The following is an 18386-nucleotide window of genomic DNA, read 5'->3' as shown; positions in this document are numbered from 1 at the left end:
GGTCAGTGAAGAAGGGAGGGAGGAGGTGTTTCAGTACAAAGAAAGGTTCCCCTGCAGCCCATGGTGAAGCCCATGGTGATGCAGGTTCTCACTGCCACCCATGAAGGTCCAAGATGGAGCAGATATCCTCCTGCAGACCTTGGAGGACCCCACAGCAGAGCAGGTGGATGTGCCCTGAAGGAAGCTGCAGACCATGGAAAACCCACACAGGAGCAGATTTTCTGGCAGAAGCAGAGTTCCTGTGGAGGAACCCCACTGGAACAGTCTGTTCCACGGGGTAGTCCTTCAGGAAGGGACTCATCCTAGAGCAGTTCATGAACTGCAACCCATGGGAAGGACCTACATTAGAGCAGTTGGTGAATAACTGTATCCTGCAGGAGAAACTCCAGGCTAGAGCAGGGAAAGAGCATGAAAACAAGTGTTATGAGCTGACCACAAGCCCCATTCCCCATCCCCCATATCTCTCTGGAGAAGGAGGTAGAAGAATCAGGAGTTAAGTTGAACCCACAAAGAAGGGGGAGGAGTGGTATAGGAAGGGTGTTTTTTGTTTTGTTTCTCACTATCCTCTGTTACAGTTAATCAGCAATAAATTAATCTTCCCCAAGTCAAGTCTGTTTTGCCCATGACTAATTGCTGAGCAATCTCCCTGTCCTTATCTCAGCCCAGACTTATTTCCTCTTCCCTCAACCTGCTGAGGACAGGGAGGGATACAGCAGCTTGGTAGGCATTTGGCAGCCAGCAAAGGTCAACCCTATCACAATTCCTGCCAAAATAATACCACAAGACAGATTACTTATCAATAAACGACTGATCAGGAATATTTACCACCCCAAATGAAACTTTGTAAAACCAGGATATTCACACAGTTGGAATCTGAAGTGACAATCATGTTAACAAGATCATTACAGGCACAAGTAAAACACAGTGATGTTAAAGAACAAACAGGCTTAAACTACTTGTTTGTGGCCTCAAAGTTATTGAGCAATTTTTAAGTTCCTGAACTGCTTCTCTACTACTTTGTTATTAAAGAACCGGGATGGGCTTCTTTGTTCTCCCTACTCCTCCAGAGAAATTTGAAAACACTTGACAATGGGGTAATAGCAGCTTAAAATTCTTCGTTGCTCCTAGAAGCACAGAGAGAAAAGGCACAGCTGCAGTCACCCTATGAAGTCTATACCTCTAGTTAACCTACTTCAGCTTTAGACAGAGAAGCAAGCATTAAAAGCCTACTATATATAAAAAAATTATTTCCCTTCTTACAGTTTGAGAGGGCACAGACTAATTTTATGGTACCAATGAGGACCCAGAGTCTGTTGTTTAGGACCCTGAGGGCTACAGGGGGCAGAACAGAGAGGGGTCAGTATTTTCTCCCATTTCCTGCCATACCCTATAAAAAACAGGATGGGAAGTCCATCCCTTCTTCACTGCTTTTGCTGTGCTCAGGGGTCTTGGAGAGAGGCTCCAGCTCTTTGTCATCAGCCTGCCACATGCTCTGCCAAATCCATTGGGCGCTGCAAAGAGCCTTGGACACTTTTCCCAAGTCTGCTCTGCCACCAGGGACTTATGGACACTTATACCAGAGATCACTGAAATTAGTTTTTTACATATTTGTTCCTGATCCTACATGTTACTAGCCCTTCCCTGTTCCAGTTTTAAACTTCCAACCTTCATCTCTCTTCCTTATTCCCCTCTTTATCTTCCCCTGGGAGGGTTGAGGGGAATACAGAGCAATTATGTCCTCTGGGTTTTGGTTCACGCTGACCACTAAACGGAGACATCCCTTAGTACTTGCAAATTCAATTCCCAATGCAGACCTGAGTTAGAGCAAAGATGCAATCAAGCATATTTCTTATAACTATAGTCAACAGAAGCTGTTAATTTTAAGCCCTTGCATGAACTAATCTTTTCTGAAATTACCAGGCCACATTTCAAGAAATCCCCAGGCAATTTCTTGAAGTCTGTTTTATTATGTATATTCAATTTTTTTCCATGTAGGTACTAAGATACAGTCAAGGAAAACATTCAGCAGAAATTGGTTGTCCAGCAAAATAGTAGAAATCTCCCTTGCTGAGAATCTTCACTATTCAGGGCCAGTGATGGGGGTCCTGTGGAATCCAGTTCAGTTCTGATTTCAACAAAAGGTTAGACCAGACTTCCTCTAGAGGTCCCTTCCAGCTTGGACTTTTGGTTACATTATTTCTGGAGGTATAACTGCAAGGCAAGCAAACTGAAACAATTCACAGCAAGTCTAAATTTCCAGAAGTCAGTAACACCCTGTCAACAATTCCCTTAAATAATGGGTTACTACTTATGATTGTATATGAACAGGGAGTTCATGGTTAAACTCAAATAAGAGCTTTCATGCAGTAGAGTCATTAACTTTTCAAGCATTACTTAAGATTACTTATGGTTAATTTAAAATAGCCTTGTAAGTTATTAGGAACAAAATAAACACTGCATACATTTAAAATGAGATATTTTCCATTTAGAGTAACTTGAAATTACTTCTAAATGTTGAGGACCTACAGTCTGAGAGTTTAAATTTCCAGCAGTTAAGTTATCTAAAATATTCAGATGAAATTTTACTCAATTTTTGGCTGCAATTTAGGAGTAGGCAAGCATGCACTTAACCATGCGAAGCATAGTCTGAATATCACTTCTGAACTAGAACAAACTGCCTGATACTTAAAACACAAACTACAAATGATAACTGGAAGTGCATACCTGCAGGATAAGTAAAATCCACTGTGTATGTAGTCAAAGTAACTAAAAGGCTTCAGTTCCCAGAGAAGACTTGGGTATTCTAAAGCACATTGCTTTACTTCAGCTGCATTATTTCTTTTAAGTAAAGCCAAATAGTCTGGTATGTTGTATTGGTGTAAACATCTAAAAGTTGTCCTAGGATGCTTTAATAACAGCAAAAGTTGTCATCTTCTCAAAACTAAAATAAACTCTAGTGTTGAAGCTAGACATGATGGTAGCTATACAAGTAGCTGCACAGATGACATGCTCTAGACAACGCATTTCATGAAATGAAAATGTATTAGCTGTATCCCGAGGTACACTGAACTATTCTTTCCTGTGCACTGAGGCTCCAAATATTAGGTTTGACAAGTCTGAAGCATGAGAAATCTGTGCTGCAAGTAGGAAATTCTGCTGATTTGAAAGGACAGGACCTCTCGATGTAACTTAAAAACACAACACTGAAGGTTACTCAAAAATGGCTTACAATGCAGTCCCAAAGCTTCTCAGCTCTCACATAAAGCTAAAAAGCTTTGGAACATTTCAGTTGATTATTTCATAAATAAAACCTATATATGATAGTGAATGAATCCTTTTAGTAGGAATCAGATTATTTACCTGGAACAGGTCCTGGATTTTATTCAAACTATTGGTTTATCCCCCTTTTACATTAAATTCAAAACATCTGATCAAAGATTTTGAAATGTTTCATATAGATACTGAAACACTCAAAAAAAGATGTCAGCCACTAAATTCTTATGATTATTTATCCACTTCTTTGTCCTTAGCAATCAAGAAGTAGAAGGACACAAACCTAAAGGTAGAAAAACACCACACTAAGCTAAATTTTATTTACAAAATGTACAAATCCAGCCTATGTGCTGTTGAAACAGAAGCAAGTAAGTGTGGCAGATCCAAGCTAGCTCTTACACAAGATAGCTCATTTACAAGTTCCACTGGTGCTTCCCATGCCTCACATTCCTAGAGTTTATTTGCCCAAGAGCACAAGAACAAAAAAAATCAGGCCTTATAAACTATTTCTGAATTAGAGACACTGGATAGTAATGGAAAAACATATGAGCATCTCCATTCAAGTCAGATCAGTCACATTCACTAGTTCTGGCTCAGAATCAAACATGCCAAACTCCCCTCTTCACTAACCTTTTCCCCTAGTACAGCATGATCACATCCAAACTCCCATAAATACCCATAATTGTCCTCAAGCTTCCCAGCTTCAGCTTAACATTGCATTAAAGCAGTTGATAAACAGAAGATAAAGTCCCCAATTCAAAGTTGCTTCTAGACCAGCTCTGAAGGATATGCCAAATATGGTATATCTATATCTTTCTCTCTATATATATACATATATATGGTAAAACAAAATTACAGCAAAACATTTAATGCATCTTTGCAAAAAACAGTATCATGATATTAACAGACCAGGGAGGCGTTGGGAGAAGATGGGTAAAATTGTTACCTCAGCTACAGTTCAATCCAAACACTCCAGTACTGAGTAATAAATGTAATAATAAACCATATGTAAAAAAATAAACTATCTGTAGCCTTACATCTTTGCAAAGTATCACCAGATACACATCAGCTTGAGAAAAAGAAAGGAAGATTTAAGGTATGTTCTTATTTCCTAAAACTTTTGATCACTGAAAGTACATCCTCCCATGTCTGGTTTATTTTGTGGATGGATACACCATGAAGTGCAACAGCTTCCTATCAAACTCCTGAGACATGGGATCCTATCCCTTGGCCATGGTGTCCACCAGCCCACAAGTGCTGGTCATCTGTACTGAAAACATGCATTTTGTTTTCCTTTCACTACTGTATAGTTACAACATCCCCAACTTAAACAACTTTAATCAAAGACATTAATATCAATAGAAAGAAAGTAATAATGTTTTTGCTTGAAAATTATTTCCTCTCTAGCTATTCATAAATCCTCATTTTAAGCAGCATTTTTGCAGATACAGTACAATGGAGACTATAGACATCATTGCATAAAACCCATTTTTTCAGAATCCCCAAATCAAAATATGTCTTCAACAGTATCTAGATATTTATTTCCTTACCGGATCACTGCTTCAAGCTATTCCTTGAAAACAGTTCTGAAGAAAACACAGCAACAAAGAGTGCACAAGTAAGACATTCTCTTGACAAGCATTTCATCTACTATATGAATTTCAGCAGAAAAGGAATTAATGCCAATGCTACCGCATTTTTCAATGTATATATTTCAGAAAGGGGATATAATAGAAAAAGTAATCCTTGTTTATCTCCACCAAGACAAGTCTGCTGGGAATGGCTCATCCAGCTTAAAATACTTAGTGAAAGTATAAACACTTGACCAAATGCTTTCCTGTAAAGCTCTAAGTATGCCATTGTCATTAAAGCCACAGAAAGCTTTCTTGGCATATTAGTTTTCTGCAATAGTTCCCCTGTGATAGGGTCACTGGAAAAAAACCCACAAATATTTGAAGATTCAGAGCACTTTCCTTCCCAATGACCTGAAACCAGGAAAGCTTCAAGATTTTTATCACACATTTCAAGAAAATTAGGTTTCTATATACAGGTAAAAATTTCAAGCATCTATGCTCTGCTACAAACTACTCTCTCCTCACAACACAATGTTTTTAGACATATATTCACAACAGAAAGCTCAGTTTCTGTAAAGTTGCTTAAAAGCTATTCTTAGTATTACATTTGATACTTGTTCCTCCATGTCGCATTTATACAACCACATTTTCGAATTTAAGAAGCCCAAAACTATTAAGAAGACTTGTTTTCTAACTAGTCACATCATTAAAAATATTCATCTCTCCATGACTATGTAAGAAGCGTAAACATGTTGTAGATTAAAATGACATTAAATATATATTTTCACTATAAATGTTCAGCTAAAAGGCTTAAATCAATACCAGTTTCCTAAGTCAGTAATTGTCGAGAATATATATGCAGGTAACAGAAAACCATTTCTTACCAGCTTCTGAAATCCACCCATTATTTAAGTGCAGCCCTATGAGTAATCTTTAAAACAGTAGCCTGCCACAAAAAAGGACATAATTGTTCCCATAGTTTTGATTTATCTCATGGAAAACAATCACCATTCCATTTATCATCCATGGAAGCTATTTTTCTTTGGATTTCAGAACACTCACTTGACTTCACTAAACTGTCAAAGCAAAATCAGATTTCTGAGACTAAACTAATTCACAGTGCATATTAATCGTGTGGGATGGGGATAATGCCCTCCTGCCTCATTACACAGAATAAGAGAATATGAGGGGTTGGAAGGGACCTCCAAAGATAATTGAGCCCAACCCCCCTGCCAGAGCAGGACCAAAACAAACTAGGGCAGATCACTCAGACAGGCATCCAGATGGGTCTTGAAAGTCTCCAGTGAAGGAGACTCCACAACCTCTCTGGGCAGCCTGTCCCAGGGCTCTGTCACCCTCACAGTAAATAAGTTCTTCCTCATGGTGAGGGAGAACTTCCTGTGTTCCTGTTTGAATCCATTGCCACTCGTCCTATCACAGGGCACAAGTGACAAGAGCTTATCCCTGCCTTCTTGATGCCCAGTCCCCCTGTATTTATACACGTCTAAGCTATGAAACATCTTTCACACATGCTGGGATAGATCCAGAGGTCTATCTTCACCAAGACAACCACATCATGACCTTCCACAGCCAGCTCATTTTTTCAGCCATAAAATCTGTGCAAGTTTGAAGATTTTCAAGCATGGAAAGCACCAGAAGTACAGGTTTAAGGTTCACATCTTCACACTTGACCTAAAGTCAGTTGAGGCATTCAGCTGATCAAATAGCAAGGTGTATTAAACCACTCAGATCTCCATCACTTAAACTGACAAGATCTTATCCCACTAACTACAGTTTAGGCATCCAGCATCCACATGGGACTCCTACATACAAGTTAACTCAATTTAGAACTGAATCCTACTTCAAAAAGTCATCCCTTTACCTGTAAGTTTGCATAAGAGTCCTAACCTCTCTAATCTTTGCCTGTAGCAGGTCTCAGTTACAAGAGGATTGTCGACAGCATTACCAAGTAATATTTCAGCCTCACCTAAATACCTCAAATTCATTTCCATATCACAGCAATTCAGACACTTCTTAGGAATCTGTAGAGGTGGACCAACCTCAGAAATTCTTAAGATGGTATACAAATCACATTCTGAAAAGATTTGACTGGAATGACCTATAGAAAAGCTCCCACAAGGTTTTGTCATACCAAGACTGTCACCATATCAAGACATATTAATTCAGATGTTTTTAGTGTCTGCAGGAATCTGTACAGAACACAAAGAAATTAATTCAAATGCACAACCAGCCTCAAGCAGAAACTCAACATAACTCCTGGGATCAACTACCGTGACAAATCACTTCATAAAGCAGACAAAACTCAGGCTGCCTTGGTTACTCCATCACCTTCTCTCAAGGTCTAGACATTAAAAAAACATTTAGGCTAGCTAGTTTTACTGTGAGATATTAGGCTTATTAACATTGCCAAAGTATGAGCAAGACAAAAGGTCCCATACTAAAATATAGAAATATATAGCACTTCAGAAGTAACCATGAGCTGTTTAGGTAGGAGGCAAATTTAGCACATCAACATAGACATTCAACTCTTTGCATACTAAGCAGAAGACCAGAAATTCCTAAGTTTTTTTCAGGGAGAGCAAAGGTGCACAACATGTGAAATACCTACTCTTGAATCTGAGTTCTACCAGATTCTTCTCCCATAGAAACACAGCTGCTCTGAGCTTCAGCTGAATAGCTTTCTGTTGCAGCTAACCTGGCACCTCCCAGGGCTGTCAGAGGTAATGAGGCTGAATTTGCACAGGACCCAGCTTTGAGCCAGTGAGAATATATCTGACAGGACAGGTAAAGTGAGCAGGCATCACAGTGCCAAGCTTATCAGATCAGAGCTAGGACTGCCTGACCCACGTTCAGGCCATTATGATTTATTCAAGGAGTCAGAAGTTTTTAGAGGGAAAAGGAAATGAATCATGTAAAGTAAACTTAGTTAACCCTCTGTCAGGTCTAGTAAGCTGCCTGAATGGGTGCAGTGCACTAGAAGGCTGTTTTGGTCCACAGATCTCATTTATCACAAAAAAAATATGATTGCTATTTCATTAATCCTATTGATATACCTAAAGAGCAGAGGCACCTTTGCTTGCTAGAGTCATCATTGGCAAAGATAAACAAAGGAATAGTTTCTGCTATCAGAAGCACATTTGTAGCTAGATTCTTTTTTCAGATACTAAAACCCATTAAGGATTTAATAACTAACTTTTTAGATCCTGTTGAAAAGGATGTTTATTTGGGGAAGTGCTCTCAAAGTTGAAACAAACAATCTTCCTCACCACTTTCATCATACCCAAGTTTAACAGATTCAACCCAAACTGGTACCCCAAAGCTAGTTTGACAGATTTATCATTTTTTGCAGGGACTTACTCAGCTTCAAACAGCAGACTAGTAGGTCACCAACATAAAAAAAACAACCCACTTCCTGAAAGACCGAGGTACCTTTGTTCAGGATCTTGCACAATAACTAACAGCATTAGTGTGGTCTAGAGGCATACAGAAGCAGATGCCAGCTTGATAGAACTGCTCTAAATTTAATTACTCACATGCAGAATAATTTTTTTGCAGATTTCATCCATATTTAAGACTTAATTTCCATTTTTCTGAACTATTTGTCAGCAATCCTGACTAGGAGGAAAGAGCAAATTGCTCATAATCAGAGCCAAATCTTTTGTTTTTCTCAGAAATTAAAATTTGGTGCCTTCAACAAAAGACACACTTGCACTATTACATTTTGTAGGCACAGTGGTCTAGAAAACTGCATACATGGACAGGAAAGAAGGAGAAGCATAAAGCATTGCTGTAAAGCACCATTTTAGGTTTAACAAGCACCACATAATACCTTTTGCTTAGGTTCTGCAGAATCTGAGTATACAATGCATGCAAACTAAACACAGCTCACTGAGACCAAGGTAACTGGAATAATTTCATACCTACACCAAAAGAACTTGATAAAGCATCCCTAATTTCCAAGCCCTCCTCTGAAGGCACTTAACAGGAAGAGAATTAGTCTTTAGAGCAAACATTAGGATACAGAAAGACTGTTCCCCTGTGCACAGGGCATTTAGCACTCATGACACTCACTACAGACTACACTATGCCAGGAAAAGGCTCTGTTTGCCATGTTGAAGCCATGTCACTTCATAGAATCTATTTAGATTTATTAGATCTCAGAAATAAAGCCACAAGTCCTAATAAACAAGTGATACTAAACTGCAGTGACTGCTTGAGGTTTAGAGTGGGTATTTTTCAGAGAAGTTCAACAGTAACTGTAGTAAGTCTGGATTCATACTTACATCCCAGACTACAGTAAGAAATTTTAATTCCTTTTGTCTGTGCAGACTCTTAATGAGCAAGCTCTAAAATAAATATCCACTTATATGTTATGAAATTGAAATTGCTAAAAACTTAAGCCCCCCTATTTAGGGGTACAAATATTCCTAAACAGAAAATACCTAGGATTTTATATGCTGTGGCAGAGGGAGATCTTTGTGAATAGAGAAACCAGTATCCTGCATTCTGTGGGGAGAGACCAAGTGGAGACTTAAGAACCCAAATGGCATATCTATCCTGCACAGTTCCCTAGATGATCTAAAAAGACATGCAGGATAACAAAGCTCTATCTGGATATAAATTCAGGTTTCTTTACAAAGCAGATACCATGCTTAATCCCAGCTCAGGCAGTCAGAGAATATTTCCATGGACCAGAACTACTGAGCACATGACAGAGCACACCTGCCCCATTCAAAAAATGCCAAGGGCTTTACTACTAGCTACCCTGAGTAAGAATTTAAGTGTTTAACCCTTTAAAGAAAGTTGATTCTATGTAAAGAAGTGGAATAATCTTTCAAGTGGCACCACTTCCCTTTTTAATACCTGTTCATTTTTCTTCCTCTTGAGCTTAAGTATCTACAGCTCAACATTTATAGGAAAAACATCTGGCTACAAACACTATGTAAACTTCCCCTACCTTTTACTTTCCCTTGTTTTTGTTTCTGTATGTCTGTAAATAGCTTTTCCCAGAAAAAAAAAAAATTACTTCTAAATCAGACTTCCAGTGAGGTGCCCACACATAAATGGTAATGCAAAGTTGAATTGACTGCAACAGTATTTCACAAAGCTTTCAACAGCAGTAAAGCAACTCCTTCAAGTTACACAGCAGACTCTGTGAGGAAAACATTGGTAGTGTGGGGAAAAATAAAGAAAAAGTCTTCTTGAGAAATGGAGGAAGATATAAAGGAATTAAATTCCTCCTTGACCAGAAACAGAAGTATTCTTGAAATTCCTAGCAGGAAGCAAAAGCCATTTCAAACAAGTGAAAAAATGTTAATTTGACTTTCATAACATTAACATTAACATATTTCCTCAGTCTATTGAATGTTGAATGCTTCTGGGGAGCAATATTTTAGTGCAGGGTAATATCTTGTAGTAAAGAAGTGCAAAGAATTCATGATGGTGGTCAAAGATATTAATATGTTAATACCCCTCCAGAATAGACTGAATAATTGAGTAATGCAGGTCTAACTGATGCAAGGTTAACAACAGCTAAAACTTAAGAAGATAGGAAAATGTTTACACAGAGATTTCCTTTAAAGGTGCATTTTAAGCTGTGCTTCTACCTATAATAAGCAAGTTTCATAGCCGGTATCAGAGTCAACTTGAATATATTTCATTCCATTTGTTATTCTGAAGAGGATCCTGCTATCCTGAAAATTAGTAATTTATCATCTGTTCTCAACACACTATTCTTTTGTGTGACCAGCCTGCTTTCCTACACATTAATTCCAACAAGGACCATTCCTGTCTTAGAACTTCTATAGAACAGACAGCAGAACAGCAACAGTAGAGATTATTAATACTTTTGAAAATTTAACAGCTAAAAAAAGCTAGTAAAGATATTAGTGGAATATCTTTTATAAGGCCTTAGTTTTATCAAATAAGAAAAGTAGACTTACCTTAGGGAATTGTTTTACTGGAATCAAAACCTTTTGTCCCAACTTCATATTCTTATTGATGACTACATCGATATATTTTTCTTCTTCCTTTCCTTCCCCTTTTTGGAATTTTTCAATTTCTGTTAAAAGAAAAAAGTTATTTTCTCAGTTTAATACAACAAACCAAAAGCTGAGTCTTCAAAGGCAATATAAAGCAAAAGCTTTAAAGCTAATGCTGTGTGGCATAGTATACATGGCATAATGTGTAATCAATAGGGTAAATGGTGTTTTGCTTTTTCAAGCTTTTTTAATATTCATATCAACACCTTGAATTAGCATTGTAACCATTAACTGTTAGCTTAGGATACATTTACATTTTATATGGCTCAAGCAGGAAAAACTTCTTAAACACTTTTATTCATTTTTAAATTAAAATCGTAACTATACTTCAATACTTGACTATTTTATCCATTATGCTATATACAAAGTACAGAGTTTTAAGGGTGTTTGTCTACAGTGCACTTATGAACAGGTGTCAAATCAAGCATTCAAGATTTCAGGAATGTAATTGAGGCACATAAATCACACCCAGAAATCTGAGATTAGTGTTAAACCAATGATGATTAGGAATGAGATTTAGAGGTTCAAACACAGGCTGCATGACTCATTCCATAACTACATACAAAACTGATTCTTGAGTATAATTCTCCCCAAATATTATTTTCCAGTGTGCTAATGCAAAATTGCACATTTAATTTCAGGTAAACACAAGCATAAAAGGAGACTAAAAAATGAAGTACTGCCTGTAGTCTTTGCTACATTGGACTCCAGCACACTGAGTTGCAGTGATAAATATGTTCGCACAGGATACAAAATCCAATAAATTTCCTATGTACAACCAAAGTTCTTCTAGGGACATCTGGTATTTGTCCTCCCAAATCTTTAAACACCTTCTTAGTTTTTCCACAACAAAACAGACCCTTCTAATCTAACCAGAAGTCAATGACATTTATCAAGACTTTTTCAAGCTTCTTAAAGTGTGAATGTGACCTTATGCCAATAGGAGACAGCAATAAAAACTTCTGACTGCAAAAAAAAATATAGGAAAAGCAACCATCCTTCAGATACACTTTAAAAAACAATTTGGTTTGAAAGTTCTCCTGACAAAAAAACAGGAGTAAACCAACATTTCTTACTACTGAAAAAATCCATCCATCTTTAACAGTTTTGCTCAATGAATACCAGTCCATCTCCATTTACCAGAACAGAAAAGATTATATTTTTCCCCAATAACTGAAGCACCATTCTTCCATGCTGGTTTTCACCTCACTAGCACAGAACAGGAAAAACAGAATTGGTTATATTCAAGTTAATGTTGGGTGACTGAAAAACCGAGAAAGCCAAACCACTCTAACACTACTTTAAGGCTTCTTGAAAGAAAAGCCTTTCCCAGCTATATTTTCAAATCTTAAGTCCTTAGGAAGTTTTTAATTCCTATGGATTCTAGTAATGTAAACATGCTGGAGGAGGCCTATCAAAGCAACCTTCCTCTGAAATGTCATTTATGTTGCAGAATGCTCAGAAAAAAACCCAAACCCCTCAGCCTACAGCCAACCTGCTGACAGCTACTGAGGAACACATTTTAACAGCCGAATCCAGGTACAACTGGAATTCATATTCATCATAGATGCCACTTTATGGACTAGAGAACTATGAGCATTTAAATAGATGTGAAGTTACACTGAAGTTCTGAAATTGAAGACATTTTATAGGGCATGATCACAGAATTGTCATGATTGGAAAGGACCTCTAAGATCACCGAGTCCAACCATCAACCCAGAAGAAAACACCACCATGCCCACTAGAGCATGTCCTGAAGTATCACATCTACATGTTTCTTGAATACCTCAAGGGATGGTGACTCCATCACCTCCCTGGGCAGGCTGTTCCAGTGCCTGACCACTCTTTTGGTAAGGAAATTCTTCCTCAAATATAGCCCAAACCTCCCCTGGTGCAACTTCAGGCCACTTCACCTAGTCCTATCATTATCCATTTGGGAGAAGAGGCTAACACCCACCTCACTACAACCTCCTTTTAGGTATTTGTAGAGAGCAAATATTTCCACTCAGAAAGCAGGTGTCTGGTATTTTTTTTAAGTCAAAGGTTCTGAATATTATGTTCAGACACAAGAGTGTAGCACTCTCATAACTCTCAAATACAAGTGATCTTTGTAACACCTCTGCTTCTTGATCTAACAAGGTCTGTTATGATGAAGTTCTTTGATTTCTCTTGGAAATCCAGACTAGAGGTTTGTGTGTTTTACAAGTGTAAAACAAGCATGACACTGATTTTTCACACTGCAGTTATACACTATTAGCAGTATGAAGTCTCAAAGCTCAAATCTGATCAGAAAGTGTGCTGTTCTCTAGCAACATTCTACACCAAGAAACACCAAATATTAAAGTTGTAACAAAAATACATCCACTTTGTTATGACCGAAGCAACAACAAAATTCGATTACTTCATTCACTATTGACTCTAAATATTAGGACTAGAATTTTTTTCAGAGCAATCAGAAAAGTATGGTTCAGTTTTGTTCAAAATTAGGAATTAAGCTTATTCTGGAACAGACTCCTGGTAGTCAAATCAATATGAGATCTTTATTAGTTTCCAGTAGCTATACTCACTGTTACAGTGAAGGGCTTTTTCCTGAAGTGATCAAAACTTACAAGCTAGAAGCACCTGTAGCATAAAATCCTCAAGTGGACTTAAGCATGTTAAAATTTATTTTAAGACTTAAGAGCAAAGTACTAAAAGTCTCTCAGTAACATTCCTCAGATGAGCCAGCTGAATGAATTGCTTAAAAGATGAATACATTTCCTAAATGTTTTAGGTTACATAAGTTATTTGAATTCAGTATTTGAAGGACTTGACTGCAACAACTTGATTGATGCTAGATATAATGCCAGAATAATGCTATTTTTATTACTTAATAAAAAAGGCCATACAAAGAACATTCTTGCTCTAGTAATCAACTTGAAGCAAAGTAAATTTTAAACAGAAATATATTCATTACTCTCAAGATCAGATTCCCTGCCCCAAAGAGCTACTTTTCATCAACCATTTAAAGAACCTTTTTATTTATTTACCCTAACTTTTGAATGAGCAACGTTAAGTCCACTGAATTACTAAAAAAGTTTACATTGAAACCACGTTTTCTCTCAGATTTGTTATTTCTTGTAATTTCTTTCATCTCAAATCTAAGATTAATATGAAATAAAGTTAGAATTAGAATTTTACCCAAATCTGCACAGGTCATTCAGTATCTTTCATGTATAGCAAACTTCAGATAATTAGGGAAAAAAATCATTCCAGATCACAGGAAATCCAATCAGATTTAAGGTCAAATGGGAAGGAAGATTTGCCTTTTCCTAATCCTTAGATTACATTCTGTCTGCTTAGCTATATGGAGCCATGACATTTCCTAGATCACAAATAGCAAATAAACATGTGATTAAAGCCTCCTGTAATGCTAGAGATTAAAATCCCATGTTCTCAGACCAAGGATGCAGCTAATACAACAGTCCAGGAGTTTAACTGGAGGAATTAATAACTGCATGGATTATTTTCTTTACATTTAATCATAGTAGAGAGATCTAAGCAATGATTATTCAGTTAATTCACCAAATGTTTCTAGATACATCAGATAATGAAAAAGTTAAATTGTTCTACATTAATCTTTAGGTAGAATTAATCTTCCTGTGGCAGAACTACAAGTCAGGATTTCAGCTCCCTCTGCTAAACCAATATAAACACCCAAGTTTAATGTGGAACAAAATAATGCTGTATTTGTCTATAGTAAATCAATATAATCAATGTAAGATCAAATGTCAGACTCAAAGTAAATACAAATGTTTGCTGTAATTGTCTTTAACAATCCTAAAACACAAGATCAGGAGAAACAGGAACAAGATAAATGTGTATGAAAATCCTTAAGAAGCATTCTACTATTTTACACCTTAGATTCAGAAGTCTTATCAGATGCCCTATTGAATCCAAATTTCATACTTATTTCTTCTACTTCAGATGGAAGAACAAGTGAAAAATCTAATGCTCAAGTTCTAGGACATACAATTGAATGTGGTTTTCAAAAAACAGGGGTTGGTAGAACTGCATTTTAAGTTAATTTTGGAAGTGAAAATCATAGAATGGTAAGGGTTGGAAGGGACCTCTGGAGATCATCTAGTCCAATCCCCTGCCAGAGCAGGAACCCCTAGAGCAGATCACACTGGAACACATCCAAGTGGACACGTTATTGTAAAAACAACATTATCCTTCATAAATACTCAAATAATTCTTGACTGAAATACACTGAAGAGGTTTTGGAAATGACTAACACAATACAACAGCAGCTATACATTTTGCTTTATTTGGACAATTAAAATTTTATTAGCTTTTAGCTAAGAGATAGAAACATGAAAATTTAGACCAAGTCAACTAAACAATTCTGTCGTTCAACTACTGAAGTGTGCCCCAATAACAGTGTTTCTCAGTAAGTTCTCAAGACTTCATAGCTGACTTAGAAAAAACAGACCTCCTCCAGTTCAGAAAGGTCGTAAGTAAAATTGAAGGCTGTGGAAGTATCTTTATATACTTTCCCTGACCTTTTACTTCTTGAAAAAACTCTGCTATTGACCACTGCTGGAAATACAACACTGAGCTGGATGGATATCTGGTCTGACCATACCATCCCCTCTGCTTTCACGTTAGAAAAAAATGGTACAAAAAACCACTTTGATATACTCTTTTGCATTTTATAAAGATCTACTTTAAAGGACGCACCCAAGCTTTAACAAGCTTCTAGAGGAACAGGGAGACTCCAAGTCAGTTGTAGCAGCATTTCAAAACAAAAATATTTTTTCCTCAATGGAGGAAAACACATGGACTTTATTGGTTCAGTTTCCTCAATCTCCCTACAGTCCTTCCAGTTGGGAGTATCAGTAAGTGTTTCTGAAACAGTCTTTAGGATTAAAACATTATTTTATACCATGTGTAAAATTCTCCAGCATTCTATAGTATTTCTTATTTGAAAATGTGGCAAAATCCATACTTTATCTGAAAAGGCACATTATAAACACACCTATTCTAAAAATATTGGCAGGCAGAACTTTAGCAATGAAGCCAAGTCATAGAAAGTCTGCTATGCAGGACGTTGATTTAATGCTTACAGTCCTTCTATGACTATTTCTGCTAAATCCAAAGTACAGTCTCATAGGATGTGACCAATAATAGTTTTAATTTTGATGATGACAGCTTTATCTTGTTGTCATAATAAAATGGTCTCAGCTGTGCTTCAGATCATAGATCTCTTATACTGTCTCCTTTATTTCCTCCCCCAGTAACAGGGCAATTAAAAGTTACCTGAAATGGTACTTCCTCAACAAAATTATTTTCAGCTGACAGTACACACTAAGGCTTGAATACATTTCAAAATGCTTTCTTAAATAAATCCCATGTATTTCCTGAAGGCAACCTCTAAGAGACCTACAACTCACTCCCCATGTCCTCTTGGTCAGTATGAAGCTGGATAACCCTCCCCATTTTTGCACTGAACAGGAAGTCAACTTAGCCTCCTGGTTTTGAGTGTCTAAGAAAAACCACCAAACATATCCATGTTGGCTTTAAAGCAGTTTCTCTGTACACATGTTCACAAGGGATGCAGAAATCGTCAGTTTGAAGTGTATGTAGCATCACACTCACCCAGAAAAAACCAAACCCCAATTACAAGATCAGTAACTAAACATTTTCAGTAAGTAAATGCTTGTACAAATAACCTTTGCCCATTCACAAGATTTTTCCAGAGCAAATACTGATTAGTGTATCTTCATGAAAGTCAATTTAGAAAACTAATGTAATCAAGCAAATAAACCATAAATAAGCTAAAAAATTAAATAAATAAGGGAGTTAAATATGTGGAACAGCTACATCTAGGTCCATCCTGAATGGGACTTGAGTAAAAAATGTATTAAAATTCTCATTTTTTAATGCATCTGTTCTGTTACTGCACTCATCCCCACTCCTTTATGAACTTCAGCAAATGCCACCAATCCTCCTCAGTCATCCCTTTTATTCTTTACAAAAGCCTTTTTCAATCACTAATTTAGCCTCCACAGTAGGTCCTAATTCTGAACTGACATAAAAAGCACTACATTAAGGGCATGAACTGTACATAAGAAACAGGAATTTGTTTCAACAAATGCACATTACAATAGTTGAATTCAGAATAACTGTCTTTTATACACCACCTTCATTTTGTAGAAGCAACTGACAATGAAACTGATTTGAATTTACAATAAAATGAGTGGTTCGTGCTAAAATGATGTCTACAATACACAGCATACTCAAATTAATAACAATATTCCTGTTAGACTTAAACCAATCTTTAAATTGCTTTGACAGGCATTTTAAGTTCTATTTTACAGTTTAAATACTACAGTCTGCAGTCACCAATATGACAAATATTTTGAATAGGCCTTTTTATTTAAGCAATTCAAAACCAACTGAATGCTGGTTACCATCACATCGAATATGACTGTACTAAAATCTCTTCAGACTGATTAATATCAGCAATAAAGTAAGTAGTACCACAGTAGAAACTGTCAAAAGTAACATTAAGATATTAACAAGTCTTTAGTCAGTCTTGCATAGAAAAACAGCAAGATACAAACAGACTTCAGTTCCAGATACCCACCTTTTTCCACTGAAAATTACTGTTTATTTCATTGTGAAAAGAGCTCCTGAACTTATGACAAAGTGCTAAAATTTCCTGTATGATTTACCTACTGTTGACAATTTACTTTAACATGAATGTTTTCACATTAGCACAGTCAGGCATCTGCAAAAATGTCAACTCATTTGCTCCGTAACTTAAAAATAAAAATTTCCAAAGGCAAAGCATGTGTGGAAAAGCAGTGCCCAATGTCCTACAGTCAAGTACTTCAAACTTGGATGCTGCATCCTATCAGAATGAAAAAAATTGCTTCCTTGTTCCTCCCTGCTTCAGGAACACCTAACCTTCCTGCCTAAATGTTGGAAAAAAAAACATTGGCTTCAATTGGCTTGAGCAGACCCAACCTTCAGAGGCTTCTTAAAGCCTCAGGCATTCTGTGATACTTCTTCTGAGAAGGTGTCCAAAACGTGACCCATGCTGTCTTGTATTTACCTACTGAACAATAGCCTAGAGATAATACTACTCTTTCTGCAAATACTTTTTTGTGGCTCCATTTGACAGCACAAGTAGCCCCCAAGCCCCAAAGGCAAAGCTCTGGAAGCCCTTTAAGTTATTTATATGATACGGTAGGAGCAAAATTGAGGAGTTGAAGTAATTCCCTTAAAAAGCTGCACATGCAAACATAACAATTGGCAGCACAGATAAAGCCATTTTGGGTGCAGGTTTCAAATTTAATTCTGTGACTTATTTCAGAAGGGAATTCAGCATACAAATCTTACCCTATTTGAGGCACAGGGCTTAGATAAAATGAGGTCAACATTTTGTATTAAAAGCCCTTACAAAAGCTTTTCCATCTTTTTCATTCAC

At 37.0% G+C, this 18386-nt stretch overlaps 1 protein-coding gene across 4 annotated transcripts in view; it reads right to left on the bottom strand.

The window, feature by feature from the left end:
• Positions 1–18386, bottom strand: part of KHDRBS3 (KH RNA binding domain containing, signal transduction associated 3) — a 92713-nt gene that overhangs the window by 56810 nt on the left and 17517 nt on the right. For all 4 annotated transcript variants that reach the window (XR_007888672.1, XM_051611148.1, XM_051611149.1 and 1 more), the window contains exon 2: positions 10811–10929. Coding sequence is in view for 3 of the 4 variants with exons in the window: in XM_051611148.1 (XP_051467108.1) it covers positions 10811–10929 (119 nt within the window). In the remaining variant the exon portion in view is untranslated. The remainder of the gene's footprint in view (positions 1–10810; positions 10930–18386) is intronic.

Source organism: Apus apus, chromosome 2 (assembly GCF_020740795.1).
Source record: "Apus apus isolate bApuApu2 chromosome 2, bApuApu2.pri.cur, whole genome shotgun sequence".
Classification (NCBI taxonomy): domain Eukaryota; kingdom Metazoa; phylum Chordata; class Aves; order Apodiformes; family Apodidae; genus Apus; species Apus apus.
This window is presented reverse-complemented; position numbering and strand designations above follow the sequence as displayed.